The sequence below is a fragment of the Lampetra planeri genome, chromosome 1 (assembly GCF_965212315.1).
Source record: "Lampetra planeri chromosome 1, kcLamPlan1.2.h2, whole genome shotgun sequence".
In the NCBI taxonomy this organism is placed as follows: domain Eukaryota; kingdom Metazoa; phylum Chordata; class Hyperoartia; order Petromyzontiformes; family Petromyzontidae; genus Lampetra; species Lampetra planeri.
In genome coordinates, this window is record NC_136107.1 from 39,063,238 (window position 1) to 39,079,766 (window position 16,529).

The 16,529-nt window shown below is 37.5% G+C and overlaps 1 protein-coding gene across 3 annotated transcripts; it reads left to right on the plus strand.

The window, feature by feature from the left end:
- Positions 1 to 1,090: 1,090 nt before the first annotated feature.
- MAP2K4 (mitogen-activated protein kinase kinase 4) lies at positions 1,091 to 16,086 on the plus strand. Of its 3 annotated transcripts, none has more exons than XM_078600623.1 (13): positions 1,091 to 1,187; positions 5,152 to 5,193; positions 6,835 to 6,940; positions 7,744 to 7,821; positions 8,082 to 8,256; positions 8,643 to 8,759; positions 9,145 to 9,264; positions 9,983 to 10,034; positions 10,847 to 10,974; positions 12,767 to 12,844; positions 13,403 to 13,551; positions 13,929 to 13,974; positions 14,196 to 16,086. In XM_078600623.1, the coding sequence occupies exons 1-13, from the start codon at positions 1,133 to 1,135 to the stop codon at positions 14,307 to 14,309; spliced, it is 1,260 nt and encodes a 419-aa protein (XP_078456749.1). In that variant the 5' UTR covers positions 1,091 to 1,132; the 3' UTR covers positions 14,310 to 16,086. The 3 variants fall into 3 exon arrangements, with proteins under 3 accessions (XP_078456749.1, XP_078456757.1, XP_078456765.1); XM_078600631.1 differs by having other exon boundaries at positions 7,747 to 7,821; XM_078600639.1 differs by lacking the exon at positions 7,744 to 7,821.
- Positions 16,087 to 16,529: the final 443 nt, after the last annotated feature.

A 16,529-nucleotide genomic window follows, 5' to 3' on the forward strand; every position in this document is an offset into this window, starting at 1 on the left:
ATATGATATTGCATTGATATTGCAGTCATTTTGCTGCGAGTTTTGGGATGCGTTTTACTCTTAATTTACTTGATATAATATGGTAATAATAAGTCAGTGGGTCTTACTATTCAGAGTACCTCTTACTCGGTAGAATACGGTAATAATACGTTAGACTTAGTGGGCCTTACTATTACGAGTACTTCATACTTGGTAGAATACGGTGATACGTCAGTGGGTCTTATTATTCTAAGTACCTCTTACTCGGTACAATACGGTAATACTACGTCAGTGCAGGCTGCGCACGCAAGCGGAGTGGGAAATCCAAGCGCCCCCCACCGCCACCACTCAGCCGCTCCCTCTTCCTCGTCCGGTTACAGTTCGCAATTTTTTACAAACTCCAGTTTGAAACAAATACATATATTTGTTGTTGTTTACAGATAGTTAAACTAATATTTTTTTTGTTTAAAAGGGTATCCGTGTACATATTTTTTTCTGTAATACCCCCTCCCCGTCGCCGTTAAATGTATTTGTTGTGAAATGATTAAAATTACGGGAGAGAGAAAAAAACCTCGCGACGCCCGAGCGCTGCGCGCGTGACGCCTGGGCCTGAAGTCGGGCAACCCCCTAACGCCCCCCCCGCTCCTCACCCCCCCCCCTCCTTCATCCCCACCCTCCTTCACACCCCCCCCACCTCATCATCTCCCCCCCACATCACTCCACCTCACCCCGCGTCATCCCCCCCCAACCACATCCCTTCTCATCTACCCCGCACCCCCCACCACCTCATCCCCCCCCCACCTCACCCCTCATCACCCCCCTCCACCTCATCACCCCCCCCCCACCTCATCACCCCCACCCCACCTCACCCCCCCCCCCACCTCATCACCCCCCACCTCATCACTCCCCCCCACCTCATCACTCCCCCCCCACCTCATCACTCCCCCCACCTCATCATCCCCCCTCCACCTCACCCCCCCACCTCATCACGCTTCATTCCCCCCCAACCACATCCCTTCTCATCTACCCCCCCCCACCTCATCCCCCACCTCACCCCCCCCACCGCCCCCCACCCATCACTGCCCCCCCACCGCCCCCCACCTCACCCCCCCATCACCGCCCCCACCTCACCCCCTACCCCTTCCTCACACAAATGGCGACGCCGAACCCAGGCAGCGCCTCGCAGCACAGCAGCACCAGCTTCCCCGGTAAAAAAACAAACACCCCCACCACACACACACACCGCTCTCTTCTCCACGCTCGCGAGCAGCTGGAGGTGTCGCAGTTGTGGTCATTTATTCCTAAACGCCCGCCTAGTTTCGGTTCGGGAAGCGGAGGGCCTCCCTCGTCCTCCCCCCTCCACCATCAATGGCCGGGGCAAGGCCCAAGGCTTTTTACGACGTCGCCTATTTCCTCTGCCGTGGGGAGCAGCGCCTTCCGCTGGGCAACGGAGGGGCCGCAGCATTGGGTCTTGACAGATGTTGTCTCTCCATCGCTGCATTAGTTTGACTGTGATGTTTTCACCGCAGTGCGTTCGTTACAACAAGTTACTCCGTTAGATTAATGTATTTTGCTATATCCTTTGTCGTTTTTCGACAATGACTATACTGTACATTACAGTATCCTGGATACAATTAGCTTAAGGACAGTGTCGAGATTAATGTCTTTCACGATTACAATGTTCGCTTCAGTATATGTGACGCTTATGTGTATCGTATCCATCCTGGTATACGGCAGTTTTACTATAGCGCTTCTGTACAATGCAGTTCCCTGCATACAATTGCTACAATAGGCTTACTTTTTACTGTGATATAATATAGCTGTTATACAACATCTTTACTCTATACAATACAGCACTGAATTACAATTACCTTACTGTAATGTACAGCATGTTTAATATAGCAGCTTTATCACATCCCAATCGCGGTAGACTTATGCCTACTATAGCAGATCGTATGTTCACTATCCTTTATGCAATCGCGTATCTACAATGTTTTTACCACAATGTTTTCGTTAGTGTTTACAACAATAGAATTGGTCTTTTTTTTCTATAATCTTACGTAAATATCTTTGCTGCAGCATCTTTACTGGATACTGAATGATATATAACTGGAATTTACTACTACATGGGTTATACTTGTAATTATAATATTTTACCACAATATATGTATTGTACTTCTAGCCCTACCACAATGTTTATACCAATATTATTTCTAAAATGGTGCTACATCGCATTGAATGTAATTTTCCTACAATATCCTTATTAGAATGTACTACTACAGTGTATTTATTGTAATGTTAGTTTAAATGTATTGATTCCAGTCGATTCACGGTAAAAACATTATTTTTTACCATATTTCGCAATAGTTGTACTCTTACAGCGGAACTCCAACAAAAACAATCTGCCGTCCAATAATTCGCGAAGTCTTGCAATGTGCGGATTATATCCATTTGCCTTTCGGGAACCGATCTTGAAGTCCGCGAAAATTAACTCGGGATTTCTTGAGCTCGGAGTGGATTATTACATTTGTAATCCGCTGCTTGCCTTGACGGCAGCGCCCGTGGATTGTAATCTTCATTATAATTAATGTGCAATTCAAAGTCTTTATTTAATCCCTTCGCATTGAAAAGAGGCTACTGGATTTATTTTGCTAAAACGTTTTCCACCTTTCCTTCATCTATTCATCACTTTCGTCAACTTAAATATGCACCAAGGGTTTTGGTGCATTACCACGCGTAGGCCGTATGATGAGCAAAACGTTGCAATGGTCATCCATTTAGTTGCTTAATTACTCAAATTTCCCGCACCTCCGATTAGCACGATTGGCTACGTACGGTGCGAAAGAAGTTTAACATACGTACGTATAGTTTTATGACCAAGGTGCGACAAGATTCGACACGACTGCGGACGAACAAAACAACCCACATCGCAGGGGACACACAGCTGCATATTTTCACTGCGCCATCAGTGCAGTCAAACCAGCCATGGACAACGATTTAACAAAAACTACTTGGACCATGCAAATATTTAAAATGTACCTACTCTTCCTATTTAAACAAAATTAAAGTACATTGAATGGAGATCAAAATTGTTATGCATATGTTTTTGTTGCACACATACTGCCAATGCTGTAATCTGAAAGTCTGGCTCCATTTCAGATGTCACGATTTCCTGTAATTGTGAGCCTCTTGTATTATGTTTATCGTAAATTATATTTTGCTTTATGTTCTGGCCATACCATGGAGAGCCCTTTTATATTGCATCTTTTGTTATTTTAGATTTCATGTCCTTGGGAATTTCAGACCGCATTCAATCTTGTTTAATATATATTGTGTAAATATCCTTATCCCTCGCCAATATAACAAACGCCTCTGCATCCTATGTGACCTGTAATGTTACATATTTAAGCACATGCTGCTAGCTATTCTAAAGTAGGTCACACATTCATCTTATATAACATATTGACGAATAAATATTGACAGTTTATTTATACCAAAGTTGATGTCCCCTGAAATTAGTATTCAAATTGGAACTGGTATTCAATGTAGCTGACAGAAACTACTTTTGACAGTTGAATGTCAATTATTATCCCTCAACCTTTTACTTTTGTATTTTTGAAATCTTGTAGAGTTAATCTTGTGGTGTGAAATTAATCGTGTGGTGTGAATGGTACGCTATGCAACTGAACGATTGAAGGTATTACAGGATATTTATAAGGGGGTGACTCATGAACAGATGGAAAGTAGTAAGCTTTAGAAACACCGCAGTTTTCCACATATATTTACCATCAGGCAAGGTGTGTTAGTAAATTGTATTTTTGTCAGTTATTACCGTGTGGGTTACTCCATTCGGTAGCCAAGCTAGGAGTTAACAGTTTTGTTTTAACAATGTCATCTGATATTCAGTTTCATTTTTTATAATACAGTATTTCAAAAATGGATACTGTAGGAAAAAGACATTTCTATGGTGAAAAGCAGGGTTCAAACGGCTGAACCTTGGACCCTAGAAGGTGTGACCTTTGAACCGGCCAGACGATCGTAAAATTGTGAAAGTACAGTCGTGAACATAACAAGGAGGAAAAACTTAAATTCAGCTGCGTATGTGGCAAGTGAACCGAACGTACAAAATTAAACTGTTTTTGAATTAATTGCATCAAATAAAATGTCAACTTTTGATTTAAAGCTTTCTTGACTGTAGGGATTCATATTCTTGGTTCTTTCGGTAAAGTCACGTAGAAGGGAAACAATAAAATAATAAAAATATAAAACAATAAAATTCTCAGGACGTTTCGACTGCAACACAAGCAATCATCATCAGGTGTGAAATCCACAGCAAGAGATTGTATGTCAACTGTGAATATAAAATGAGTACAGTAGTGTGATATACCTGTTGTAATCTTCAAATATATCTGTAGAGTTTGCAGAGTAGGCGTTTCTGTCTGCAGTGGACTTGACAAATATCACAACATCCTTTACCGAGTTGTTTTATTTCAATATAATGACACCATTTTAATTTCCTGATTGCAACATGCTCTGTTGCTTGTATTTGGGCATGATTTCTGATTATATTTTATGTAGGCTGTTTATTCTTTCAAAAAGAAAGATTTTTGGCAGCTTTGGACATTTCATATGTTTTGTATATGTTTGCGCTCTAATGGCATTTGTATACATTACTATATGTTGAAAATTGTGCTGTGGAGCGAGCAGTGCTAAACAGTTAGTGTTCTCCATTATGAACCTGGTAACCCAAGTCCAATTCTCAGCCACAGGTAACATCAGTGGTAAGTGATATCAGAACCGGTCGTGTCCTTTCCCCCCACCAAGCTGCACTGACCAGCCTGGTGAAGTATGGTCAAAGAACCCCATGGCCAATATGAATGAATGGCTGGGATTTGTTTTAAATTCTATTAAAAAGTTCAAAACATAAATTAATCTACAATAGATGTATAATTGATCATAGATGTTTTATTAAATAAATGCATCTGCTTGTGCTTCTTCAATATGATTATACACAGCATATAATTCCAAAGTATCAGCCTGAAGTGGACATCAATGCACTACCATAACTTAAGCTTGTGCACATCATGTATCGGAGATGTTTGCATCGGTTATGTAAAATATAAATTGACTTTTTACAATTTGTATTATAAACCTGTTTGTGCTTGAATGCAGGTTTCTGTTCTCTCACAAGTGGTGGAGATGACGGAATCAAAGGTAGTAACAAATAAACTATAGAATTACTGCCCTGCATCACCAACCAATACAAATTACATTCTGGTTGATCCCGCAATGTTACCAAAAATACGCGTGTATGGAAGTTTGAAATAGAGTACGGTACTTTGCAAATGCATACTCTGACCTCGGTTGAATGGGATTTTATTTACCGTAACCTTGGCATAATGGGATGATTGTACTCAATGTTTTGTACTCGATATTAATGTGGAATGTATTGGTACATATGTCGTTTTAATTACGTGGTGTTATCGTATTATATTCAAATTGTGTTCACATTTGTATAACATTGAGCTAGGTGTGTGAATATAAAAATGTAACAATTACTTGTACTGTATTTGCACGTTTATACTTGCATGCACGTGGATTTAATCACTCGTTTTCCTTTAATATAGTGGAGCTAAATTTAGCATCCAAAATAGGTTTACACGAAGACTACGTGCAGAGTCATTCAATTACTGTACAGCCATAAAACTATAAATCTATATAACTCAAGATTTGTAGTTATTAAATTAGTATTCCAATACCTAATTTGGGTTACGAATATACGGTACATATTTGTTCTTGTCGAAGATATGGCCGTTTTCGTGATCACCGATGTCATGTGAGCAAACCATTCTTTTAGGTGAAATGCTGCTCCAGCTGATATGTCGTTTCAGCTGAAAACCCGTGTGATTGTCCGTTCCATACAGTGACAAATTCCCACCGTGCAGCGGCAACTAAAGCAGGCAAAACGTGCACAAATGTGCAGAGTTGGTGTACATTACCTGTTTATCTGATGTTGTAAGATACATTACAATACTTTGGCCTTTTAAGTTGTTTTGTTTGCCTTGACTTGTACGTGCTTAATTTAAGATGCCAATGACAAAGTGTAATGCTTGGAGCTTTAAATACTGTTTTTTAATCATATTTATGATTAAAACATACTCTGGTCTGGAATACTGCTTTAACAGTGATATTTACTGTCGGAATATCAGTCACTCACTATTTTTTTTATCTAAACAACTTAAATATGTTTTGATTTAAAGCTTTCGTGACTGCAGGGATTCATATTATTGGTTCTTTCTGTAAAGTCACGTAGAAGGGAAATAATAAAATAATAACTTCATTATATGCAGGATACATGGCGTTAACTTTATATTATCATTACATGTATCTGTGAAATGTTTTTACACATTTATGGAAGCTTACACAATGTATATTTATGTAAATAGGTCCTGTATGCAATCAGCAATGAGATTGAATACTGTGTACTGCATAGATGCCAATGGATGTTTATATGATGTTTTTGATATCCAAAGAAATGTCTGAAATGCATCCCAGGGCTGGGATGATTTTCATTTCAGGAAGTGGTCCAAAGAATGTTTTCTCTTTGGCAGGCATGAATGTTACTAACCGTATTTACCAATTGATGCTGTGTTGAATATAACAAAATGAATCAGTCTGGTTCTCATTTAAAATCTGCTCAATAGTTATGACTTTGCAAAGCAGAATAATGATATGCATTCTGATCATGTCTCGATGTGGTCACATGTAGATGTTTAACGAATTAAAATTATATTAAAATTGTAAATTGCATTCATATTCAGTATATTGTTAACATTTCTTTTCTTTTCCCCACAGCAAAAAGAAAGGCTCTCAAGCTCAACTTCGCAAACCCTCCATCCTGCAAAGCTGCACCAAAGATTATATTCAATCCTCAGCAAGTGGTTCCCAATAACCCTCACATGTGAGCTACATACTTTTATCTTGTTTCTAATTTAATTAATCTTAAATGTATACAATATTATTACGTGTTCTAAGATTGGTAGAATGAGATCTGTTTGTTTAAAATTATATTTCACAATCAAATATGCTGCATTGTCTGCACTATATACGGTAATGAATAAGTGCTTTCTACAAAAATGAACTAGTTTTAACAAATTGCATGTGTTGCCTATGTAGTAAATTCCTCATTTATGAATGAACAAAGGTGCTCAAACAGTGGAAGTGTGCCACTAATGCAGAAATGTTCCTTGACAGTTTGTAATTTCTAGATTTTATGCGAGTTGTTAATTTCACTCTGTTAACGGATGTGACTCAGCCTTTTTGTATTTGGCTGCCTGCCTCTACGAAGGTTCCATAGCTTGAAGAGGCGGTACATACCTGTGGTTTGGAATGGTATTTAGAGGGTCCTGAAAATTAATTAATAATTTGAAGTTTTCGTGACTGCAACGATTCGTACTCTTTGGTTCTTTCGGTAAAGTCACGTAGGTGAAAATAAAATAAAAAATCACGACTTTTCGGTATATGAATTTTCACACTCGAAATTCATACTTGGATTGCCATCGCTTTTTCCCCAGTGAAATTCAGTTTGTGTTTCCAACCAAAGCAAAACAATCTTTCTACATGTCACTGTTTTGAGAACTTTAAATATTGAGTTTGACAAAGATGTTTGTAATTGTGACGCTAGATTGGAGGGGCTAATTCCCCCAGGCTCCCTGTATACATTTAAGGCTGAATCAATTATTGTCCCTGTTCTCCCGTATGGAGAAGTTCTTGTTTCAAACAGGATCCGATTCCTCGACCTTGTGTCCCCAAGTCAAGCGCGCTACCCACTCTACCACCGAGGCAGGCATTATGTTTGGATAATTCATATGCGGTCAAGAATCAACAATAGATTATACAAGTTATAATTTCGTGCATGAATGCATTTCCTGCTTACCTTTTTTCTCTAAACTAACACCTTTATTGTATTTGATTGTTATTAACAAAATTACCAATTCCTGTTTCAGGGTCATTTGCAGAGTTGTAACGCTTGCGTTGTTGGTCATTTCAATGAATGAGATGGCGATTTTTTTTAAATGTTTGTATTTCTTCATCTTGCATAGTGAGCGACTGAGGACACACAGCATGGAGTCGGCAGGCAAGTTGAAGTTGTCGCCAGGGCAGCAGTACGATTTCACTGCGGATGACCTCAAAGATCTCGGTGAAATTGGCCGGGGAGCATATGGCTCTGTCAACAAGATGCAGCACAACCACAGTGCCCACATCATGGCTGTAAAGGTGAGTTGTGTTACAGATTTTTCTTTTTTGAATATTATTGTTTCCCCGCTTTTGCCTTTAGCTGTGTTGTTGTTAACAGCGTGGTGTCACTGTACATGCAGCGATCATGCATAAACAATGTTCTTTTAAGAATGTTGGCTGCAAGAATTTGCATTTAAAGTTGTATGTGGCTCTGGAACATGCAACTTTTTTCAAACCATTTAAAAAATTTAAATAAAATTACATGTAGGATAGTTGCACTGTTTAACTTTCAAGTTGTGTTTTTAATGTTGTTTATTGCATGACTGGTTAATGATTTACATGCTTTAAAATGTTTATCTAAACATCTCAAGCTACGTAAAAAATGTATAGTCCTAAATTTCCAGTTTGCTGTTTCTCATTTGAAGCGAATCAGATCGACGGTGGATGAGAAAGAGCAGAAACAACTTCTGATGGATTTGGATGTTGTCATGAGCAGCGATTGCCCTTACATCGTACAATTCTTTGGAGCACTGTTCAGAGAGGTAAACTGGTTCTGTTTATATCTACATGATTTCAATGTATTTCAGCGTTTTCACACCTTGGGGATGCCTTTTGTGCTATTTAATACAATCAAACTAATGCATAATTCACAGCCCTTTGTTGATCCATTGGTGGGTGAAGGCCTTTCCCACAGTGCTGGCCATGGGGTTGTTTGACCATACTTGACTGTATGGTTTGGTGAAGGTGATGGACATGCCCAGAACCACTATAGATACCATTTGTCACTGATATCCTTAGGCGTGAATTGAACTCATGTTGCCAGTCATTGGGCAGGATGCCAACCACTGCACCACTTTCCTATCAACGAATAATACGGGAAGTTATTGTGATGAATGTATGGTATTTAAGTTATTATTTCTTCTTCAGGGAGACTGCTGGATCTGCATGGAACTCATGTCTACCTCGTTTGACAAGTTCTACAAATTTGTGTATTGCACATCAGACGATGTCATCCCAGAAGAAATATTGGGAAAAATAACACTGGCAGTAAGTTATATTAAATCATATTTTTTCTGTTAAATTACATAAAATGTAAATTTTTATTTAACTTTCGTGACTGCAGGAATTCATATTATTTGGTTCCTTCGGTAAAGTCACGTAGATATAATAATAATACAAAATAAAGTTAAAAATAATAAAAAACACTAATGTAGACTTAGACTGTAGCCTGGTTATTAAGTTTGGTGAGTGTACTGGTAGTCTATAATGTGGACTAGCCTGGTTTTTAAGCTTGTGAACACTTGGGCTATGCCCATCTCTAAACCCTTATAAACAGTTTGCCTTTAGAGGCTACCCCCTCTATTCCTGATGACGACCGCTTGTGTTGCGATCGAAACATCGTGGTTATTGTTTTATTTTATTTCTTGAAAGAACCAATAATAAGTCTACATTATAGACTGCCAGTACGCTCACTCCGATTAAGAACCAGACTACAGTCTACATTAGTGTTTTTTTGTGTTGGTATTTTAATTAAATTTTTATAATTTTTATTTTTACTGGCTTTATTTATTATTATTTTTCTGTCTACGTGACTTTACCGAAAGAACCAAAGATTATGCATCAAATGTATTTCCTATTTTTCGTGGGTAACATGATTGACATGTTACGTTTTTTTAATGTAAATTATAAAAATGGAATAAGTAAGTTTGTACATATTCCATTTTCATAATTTAGTCAAAATGTAAATGTTTTATCCTCTCTGTAGACTGTAAAAGCACTCAACTACCTGAAGGAGAATCTGAAGATCATTCACCGAGGTTTGATAATCTTTCTTCCTCTTCTGATGCATGTTTGTAACGAACCATTTGAAACAAAAAATGCTTAGGAATAAAAAATGACGTGTCTGTAAATGCCAATAATTACGCATATATACAGTACAAGGAAAATCAACGTATGTGGTATGTAATATAATTTTTCCAATATTTCTCTGCCAATGTGAATAGTTATTTAATGCTTTTTTCCCCTTGAAAATATAATATGCATTTAATAGTGTGTGGCTTGATTTATAATTGTTTGCACATTTTTGTTAATCAAGTGTTAATTAACACTAGTTAGTACATTTCTGTCACTTGTGCTCCATTAGAATGTAACATTCTATTGTGGCCTTTAAGGTCACATAGTCACACATCTATTCAGATGAGATTACATGTTTGATGTGTTATATAAAATATTCATACATTGAAAAGGGATTGCTGTCAGATATTATACTGCTGATTCAGAACATTGTTCGCTTGGTTCACATCAATAAACCAATAAACAGCGTAAAGCAGTTTTAACACGTAGTCTTATAACATTTCTCTATGGTAAAGCGTAAAGGAACCATAGCTTTTTTTCATATGGGCATTTAGAATATTTCTGTTTAACACTTTGAATTACCTAATCAAAATTACTTTAGGGTTACATTCAGATGTTTGGTATACAGATAAATACAGCATTATCGCTGATAATGTTTTTCAGAAGTTTGTAAACAGGATTTTTTTTTTACAAATCGAGTGATTGACTTTATTTTTTTACCATTGCTGAATCTTTTAATCACATTTTTTTTGTATATGTCCCTTTCTCGCCTTAGATGTCAAACCTTCAAACATCCTTCTCGACCGCAGAGGCAACATCAAGCTGTGCGATTTTGGCATCAGTGGGCAGCTGGTGGATTCCATAGCCAAGACAAGAGATGCAGGCTGCAGACCCTACATGGCTGTGAGTCATAATAAAACATACTTTACATGTAGCGAGTTTGACTTGAGTACATACATCTAACCACACATCATCACGGGGCCTCCTTTGCCAGCACCAAAATATGAGAATAGGTTTTTCCCCTTTTATCTGGCAACAAAACTGGTGTTAAGATGTTAAAACACCAAACTGAAACCTTTTACAAGGAATCGTGTCTGCATTAACCACAATGCTTGTGGTCAAAATCGAAAAATATGACATCAAACTAGTTAAGATTAGTTGAATGAATCCATGTGGAGGGAGTCCATGCACATGAATAACATTCCCTTGTCGTCTTTGGTATTTAGGCCACTGGTGTCATCCAGTGGCAGTGTTAATGGATACAGTAAAGTCAAGAGATTGAAATACTGGTATGATTCTAGATTTGAAGTTTTCGTGACTGCAAGGATCCATACTCTTTGGTTCTTTCGGTAAAGTCATGTAGATTAATAAAAAAAAAATCTAAATAACTAAATTAAATCACGACGTTTCGGAGGCAACACAAGCTTCCGTCATCAGGTGGAACAGCCACAGCAAAATTACTGTAGTGAGCACTATAGTAATTTTGTTGCCGAAACGTCGTGATTTAATTTAGTGGTTTTCATTTTTATTTTTCATCTACGTGACTTTACCGAAAGAACCAAAGAGTATACTGGTATGAGTAAACGTGGATTGCTCGGAATAACGTTTCACTTCGGGACTAGGATAACCATAAATGTCCAATGAAAGTCAAATGTTAAACAAACTTACTACGTCATGATTTTATTTATATAATAGATACATCGCTCAGGGATTACTACAATAAATAATATGCCCCTGCACCTGAATAATAGCACGATTGTGTAGTATTATTTTGTAGAATTAATAAAACAAACATTTCAGCATAATGCATGTGAACAATGCATGCAAAATTAATATCTACATTTAAAGAACAACTACTGAAATGCTTTTTTAAACGTATTCATGGTTATGACAAAGACTATTGTTGGCTTTGATTATTGTGAGGTTGTACAACATACTCACATGTAAATTGTCTTAATGGTCTTATAATTTATTTACCATTTTGGTTGGAGCAAGTCTCTTGAAATGTTGTCACATTGCTAGGTAATAATAATCGTTGGTGGATTTACTTTATAAAATGCTTATTATCCACAGTTGATAACAAAATAATTGTGCTCAAGTCATCTTAAAAAAAAATAGATTTTAAGTCTAAAAATAGATTACTGGTTAGAACTCACATTTTCCTTTTGTGGGAAGAACATTCGCAGTAAAATGACCCTAAACATTGCGTATTAACATTAGTGTTTAATTTCCTCAAAAGATATTTCATTTTTTGTAAAGTGGTGACATTTTGCCAAGGTATTTCGCCTTTAGAATTCTTATTACTCTATCATCTGATGTCACTTGTGATTAATTAAATGTCTGGCTGCTCTGCCCCTGTTGAACTCTTGTACAAGCACTGATGTAATGTGCTAGGTTTAGACTTCCAGTCCCAAGGTTCCAAGCTAACGTCATCAATGGTGACATCATACCCTAATCTTGGATTATATAGGTATTTTCCCTGGTGGGTGACGTCAGGATAGGGCAGTTAAGAGCTGGTAAGCTCAGCGTTTAGGCATGCCTGGAATTGCCATTCATTTCATTTGACTGCTTACTGGGTGAGGTCATAGTAGGAGCTCGGTGTGTGCTCAGCACAACATTCCCCAGTTGTATCTATTGTTTTAAAATTAACATATTGGTATCGCATGTTATGTCAAATATTTTCTGCACATTTCAGCCTGAAAGAATCGATCCAAGCGCATCAAGACAAGGCTACGATGTTCGCTCAGATGTTTGGAGTTTAGGTATAACATTGGTAAGTCCATGTAGATTTTGGTGTCAACGTTGTCATCTTGAACAAAATATTTTATTTTTAAATAAAGCCTATAAAAAAAAACAGGAAAGATTAAAATGTTGCTTACAAAAGAGTCAACATCTTCATTTGTGCATCATAATCGAGATTTGTATTGCCACTTAAGCCACTTTACTAGGTAGCATGATTTAAGTCAAATGTACATAATGTAATTTTTTTAAACAAAAGTTCACGTGCGTTTTAGAAATTAAAGTTTTATGTAGACTTATTTCACATTCGCATAGTTTCAACTTATAAAACATTTCAATTTCGAATGTTATGTAATCCACAGCTTATAGAATTACACAGATTTTCACTAAATATGAAAGCATCTCAATATACATGTATGTGCCATTCAACCTATCCAATGCACTCCAAACTATCCGATTTACACGAAGCTCAAACAGTTTAAACCACTCAAATGGGTTTTTGAAACATCGACCATTCTAACAGTTAATACGGTTTCAGGTTACGATGTACACACTTCTTTGGCTAACGGTTATTTCCTGTGGTGACGGACAGATTGAACTGGCGACAGGGAAGTTTCCCTACCCGAAATGGAACAGCGTGTTTGACCAGTTGACCCAAGTGGTCAAGGGAGATCCCCCACAGCTATGTAACTCTGAGGAACGACAGTTCTCGGCTAGCTTCATCAACTTTGTCAACAGCTGGTAAATCAAGATGCTCGCTCACTCGCTCTCTTACATTCTTACCTGCTGCTTTGTACCATTACACAGTCGATCACCATCTCGCGAATGGTGGGGTTAAAGTGTGGGTACCCCCACCTCCTTTTTCAAGATGTCTGGCCAATGTGTCGGAGTAGGCCAAATGCCTTCTCGAGGGGGCTGTAAAGAGCTCCCTCTCATGGGGGGAGGACCCTTCCTCCAGCAGTGGTGTAATACACTTACGTGGGTTTCACCGTTACCTTTCATTGAACTCGTGACTTTATTCGTACCTTCAGTGGCCGCTATTCTTAGAACTTTTTTGTTTGTTACATGTAGCTAATATACAATCTTCATTAATTCTTAAACTTGTTTCTTTTTTGAAGCCTTACCAAGGACGAATCACGAAGACCAAAATACAGAGAGCTGCTGGTAAGTTTAAAATAACTCTTGTTAAATTTTCATTTAAAGCTTTCGTGACTGCAGGGATTCATCTTGGTACTTTCGGTAAAGTCACGTAGAAGGGAAATAATAAAATAAAAGAAATACGTGACTTTACCGAAAGAACCAAGAAGAACTCTTGTTAATTTCCGTTTTGTATTTTGTGGCTTTCTCGAACGTCATTGACACGTGTTTTATCCGTACGACTGCAGAAACATCCGTTCATTCTGATGTACGAGAGCCGCAACGTGGATGTGGCTGTGTATTTCTGCAAGACCCTGGATCGGATGCCTCCTTCTCCTGTCTCACCCATGTATATCGACTGAATTGTCCTCGGTGTCTTTCAAGAGAAATCAGTACCAGGAAAAGGCCTTCCTCTTTCCCGTCATCCCAATCTATTCCCTGTGCAATAAGTCTGTGCAAAATTCATTTATTCACACACGGCCTCTGGAGATCCCAATCACAATGCAGCTAGTTAGTGTTTTGCGAATGTAGAATTCATTGTTCCTGGATATCCCTGTTTTTGTGCACACCTCACTGGACTATGCTAGTTGTAATGTCTCTTCACTTGGTGTGTATCCTATGTACCGTTATGGGTTACTATGAGCTTTGTCCGAGTCAATGTTATTTAGGGCTATTAATTCTCTAAATTCATTGGTGAAGTTAATCAACCTATTGATTATTGAATAATGCAGCCAATTTAATGTATGTAAACAAATATTTAACTACATCATTCAACATTTTCTGCTAGGTAAAAATGCGTTCAGCTTTCCCGATGCAAAAGTGTGTTAGAAAACTGCTTGTGAAATGTTTTTAAACCTCATCACTTTTCCTAAATGGATTAGAAGAAAAATCCTGCAATCCCAATACATGTTCATCACCTTAAGCAAGAAAAAAGTGCTGTTAGCATGTGTTGCAGTTTTAAATGCTTCCAGTTCGGCTGTTTAAAAATATTAACTTAAATTATTAACTATTTAACAAAGGTTTGGGCTCAACAGTTGGAAATGTGCTGTGTAAGAAGTGAACACTTGGGAAGTAATTATATGGATTATTCCTGATATTTCATGACTACAAACTTATTTTTCTGCATACTTAAAGAACCACTGATCATAAAACACCATGTTGACTTTGTTATTTTTGTTAATACCAAAAAAATACTTTAAAAAAAATCTACATTACATAGTAATTACCTAAGTTTTTTTCTGTGTAACATAACATACTAACTTTAAACACGGGGGTAGATATTTTAACATGTCACATTATAAATTAAGGTTAATGTTCTTATTGTGTGTTTCATCTGGTCCTTCCATACAGCAGTGAATCAGACCAAATATTAGACAAATGTAATGTGTAGAGGTGTTGCAGCATCTTGGCTTAGTTGAACTAAGGCAGACACATTTCTCGAAGGCAAATTTATTTGACAACATTTAAAATAGGGTTTTAATAAGAGTAAATGATTTCTTTCAGTTTATCTGAAATGCTGTATGCCTGTGTATTTTGATTTTTTTCCCTCACTGTCTCATAGAGGTTTTTAAATATCACTATTGTTTTGTTTAAATTATGTAATATTACTTTCAGGTTTATTGAAAATAAGAGTTTTTATTTTAAAACACGTGGAAGAGTTGCATTTGTCGTGTTTCACTAACGCTACACAGTTGGGTTGTATAATAATGATAATAAACAAAAATAGATAATGTTTCATGTAAGATATTTGGATACTGTGAAATCCAATGAGTATTCTGCTTTGACATGGCTTTCAAAACTCTGCTCCAACCTTTAAGGCAATGGAAAGTATCAAACGTGTAAACCGATGCTGCATTCTCTACATGTGTTTGTGTTGTAGATGTGAACTTGTTCTGAGCCCCTGTCTATTAGAAACCTGTACAGTGCCTGCTTGGTTGTGTTCCGTACGTTTTAGGCATATCGTGCGGCAGTCTTTGGTTCTGAACTCTGCATTTATTTTGTTGGAAAAGTGGACTGACACTTGCAACATGTATCTGCAGCAATGCCAGATACTCGCCGTGTGTTCATTGCAAGTTACATTTACTCTTCTACTGGCTTGTACATAGTGATGTAATAAAATTGGGAAATGGTTTAAAACAATCTTGTAGTCGTTTGATAATGTTCAACATTTCATTTTATGCAAGTTCTCCAAAGTGCAGTGATATATCTTGAAGGCAGAATAAATAGTGGGGATAGCCTTCATTGTGGGGATGTCTTGGATACTGCAAATAATGTGAGTAAATTAATGTTTACATTCTATTCATATTTACATAGAAAATTAACACTTAAATACTTGAAATATTTACAGTGTAATTACAAATTTGCTCTTCAATTTAATCTGAATCATTCCCTGGAGGTGGAAAGCCGAAAATGTTTTCTTAGCATTTACCCTGATTGGTTGCATCCTTTTTAACACGGATTTGCTCAACACACCAGTGGGCTGTACTCGTAACGAATTGGCATGTTCTATTTACGTGACCACCTTACTAATTGGATGTCGGTTGGTGGCAGGTTTATCGACACATTTACGCAATTTAACCCCA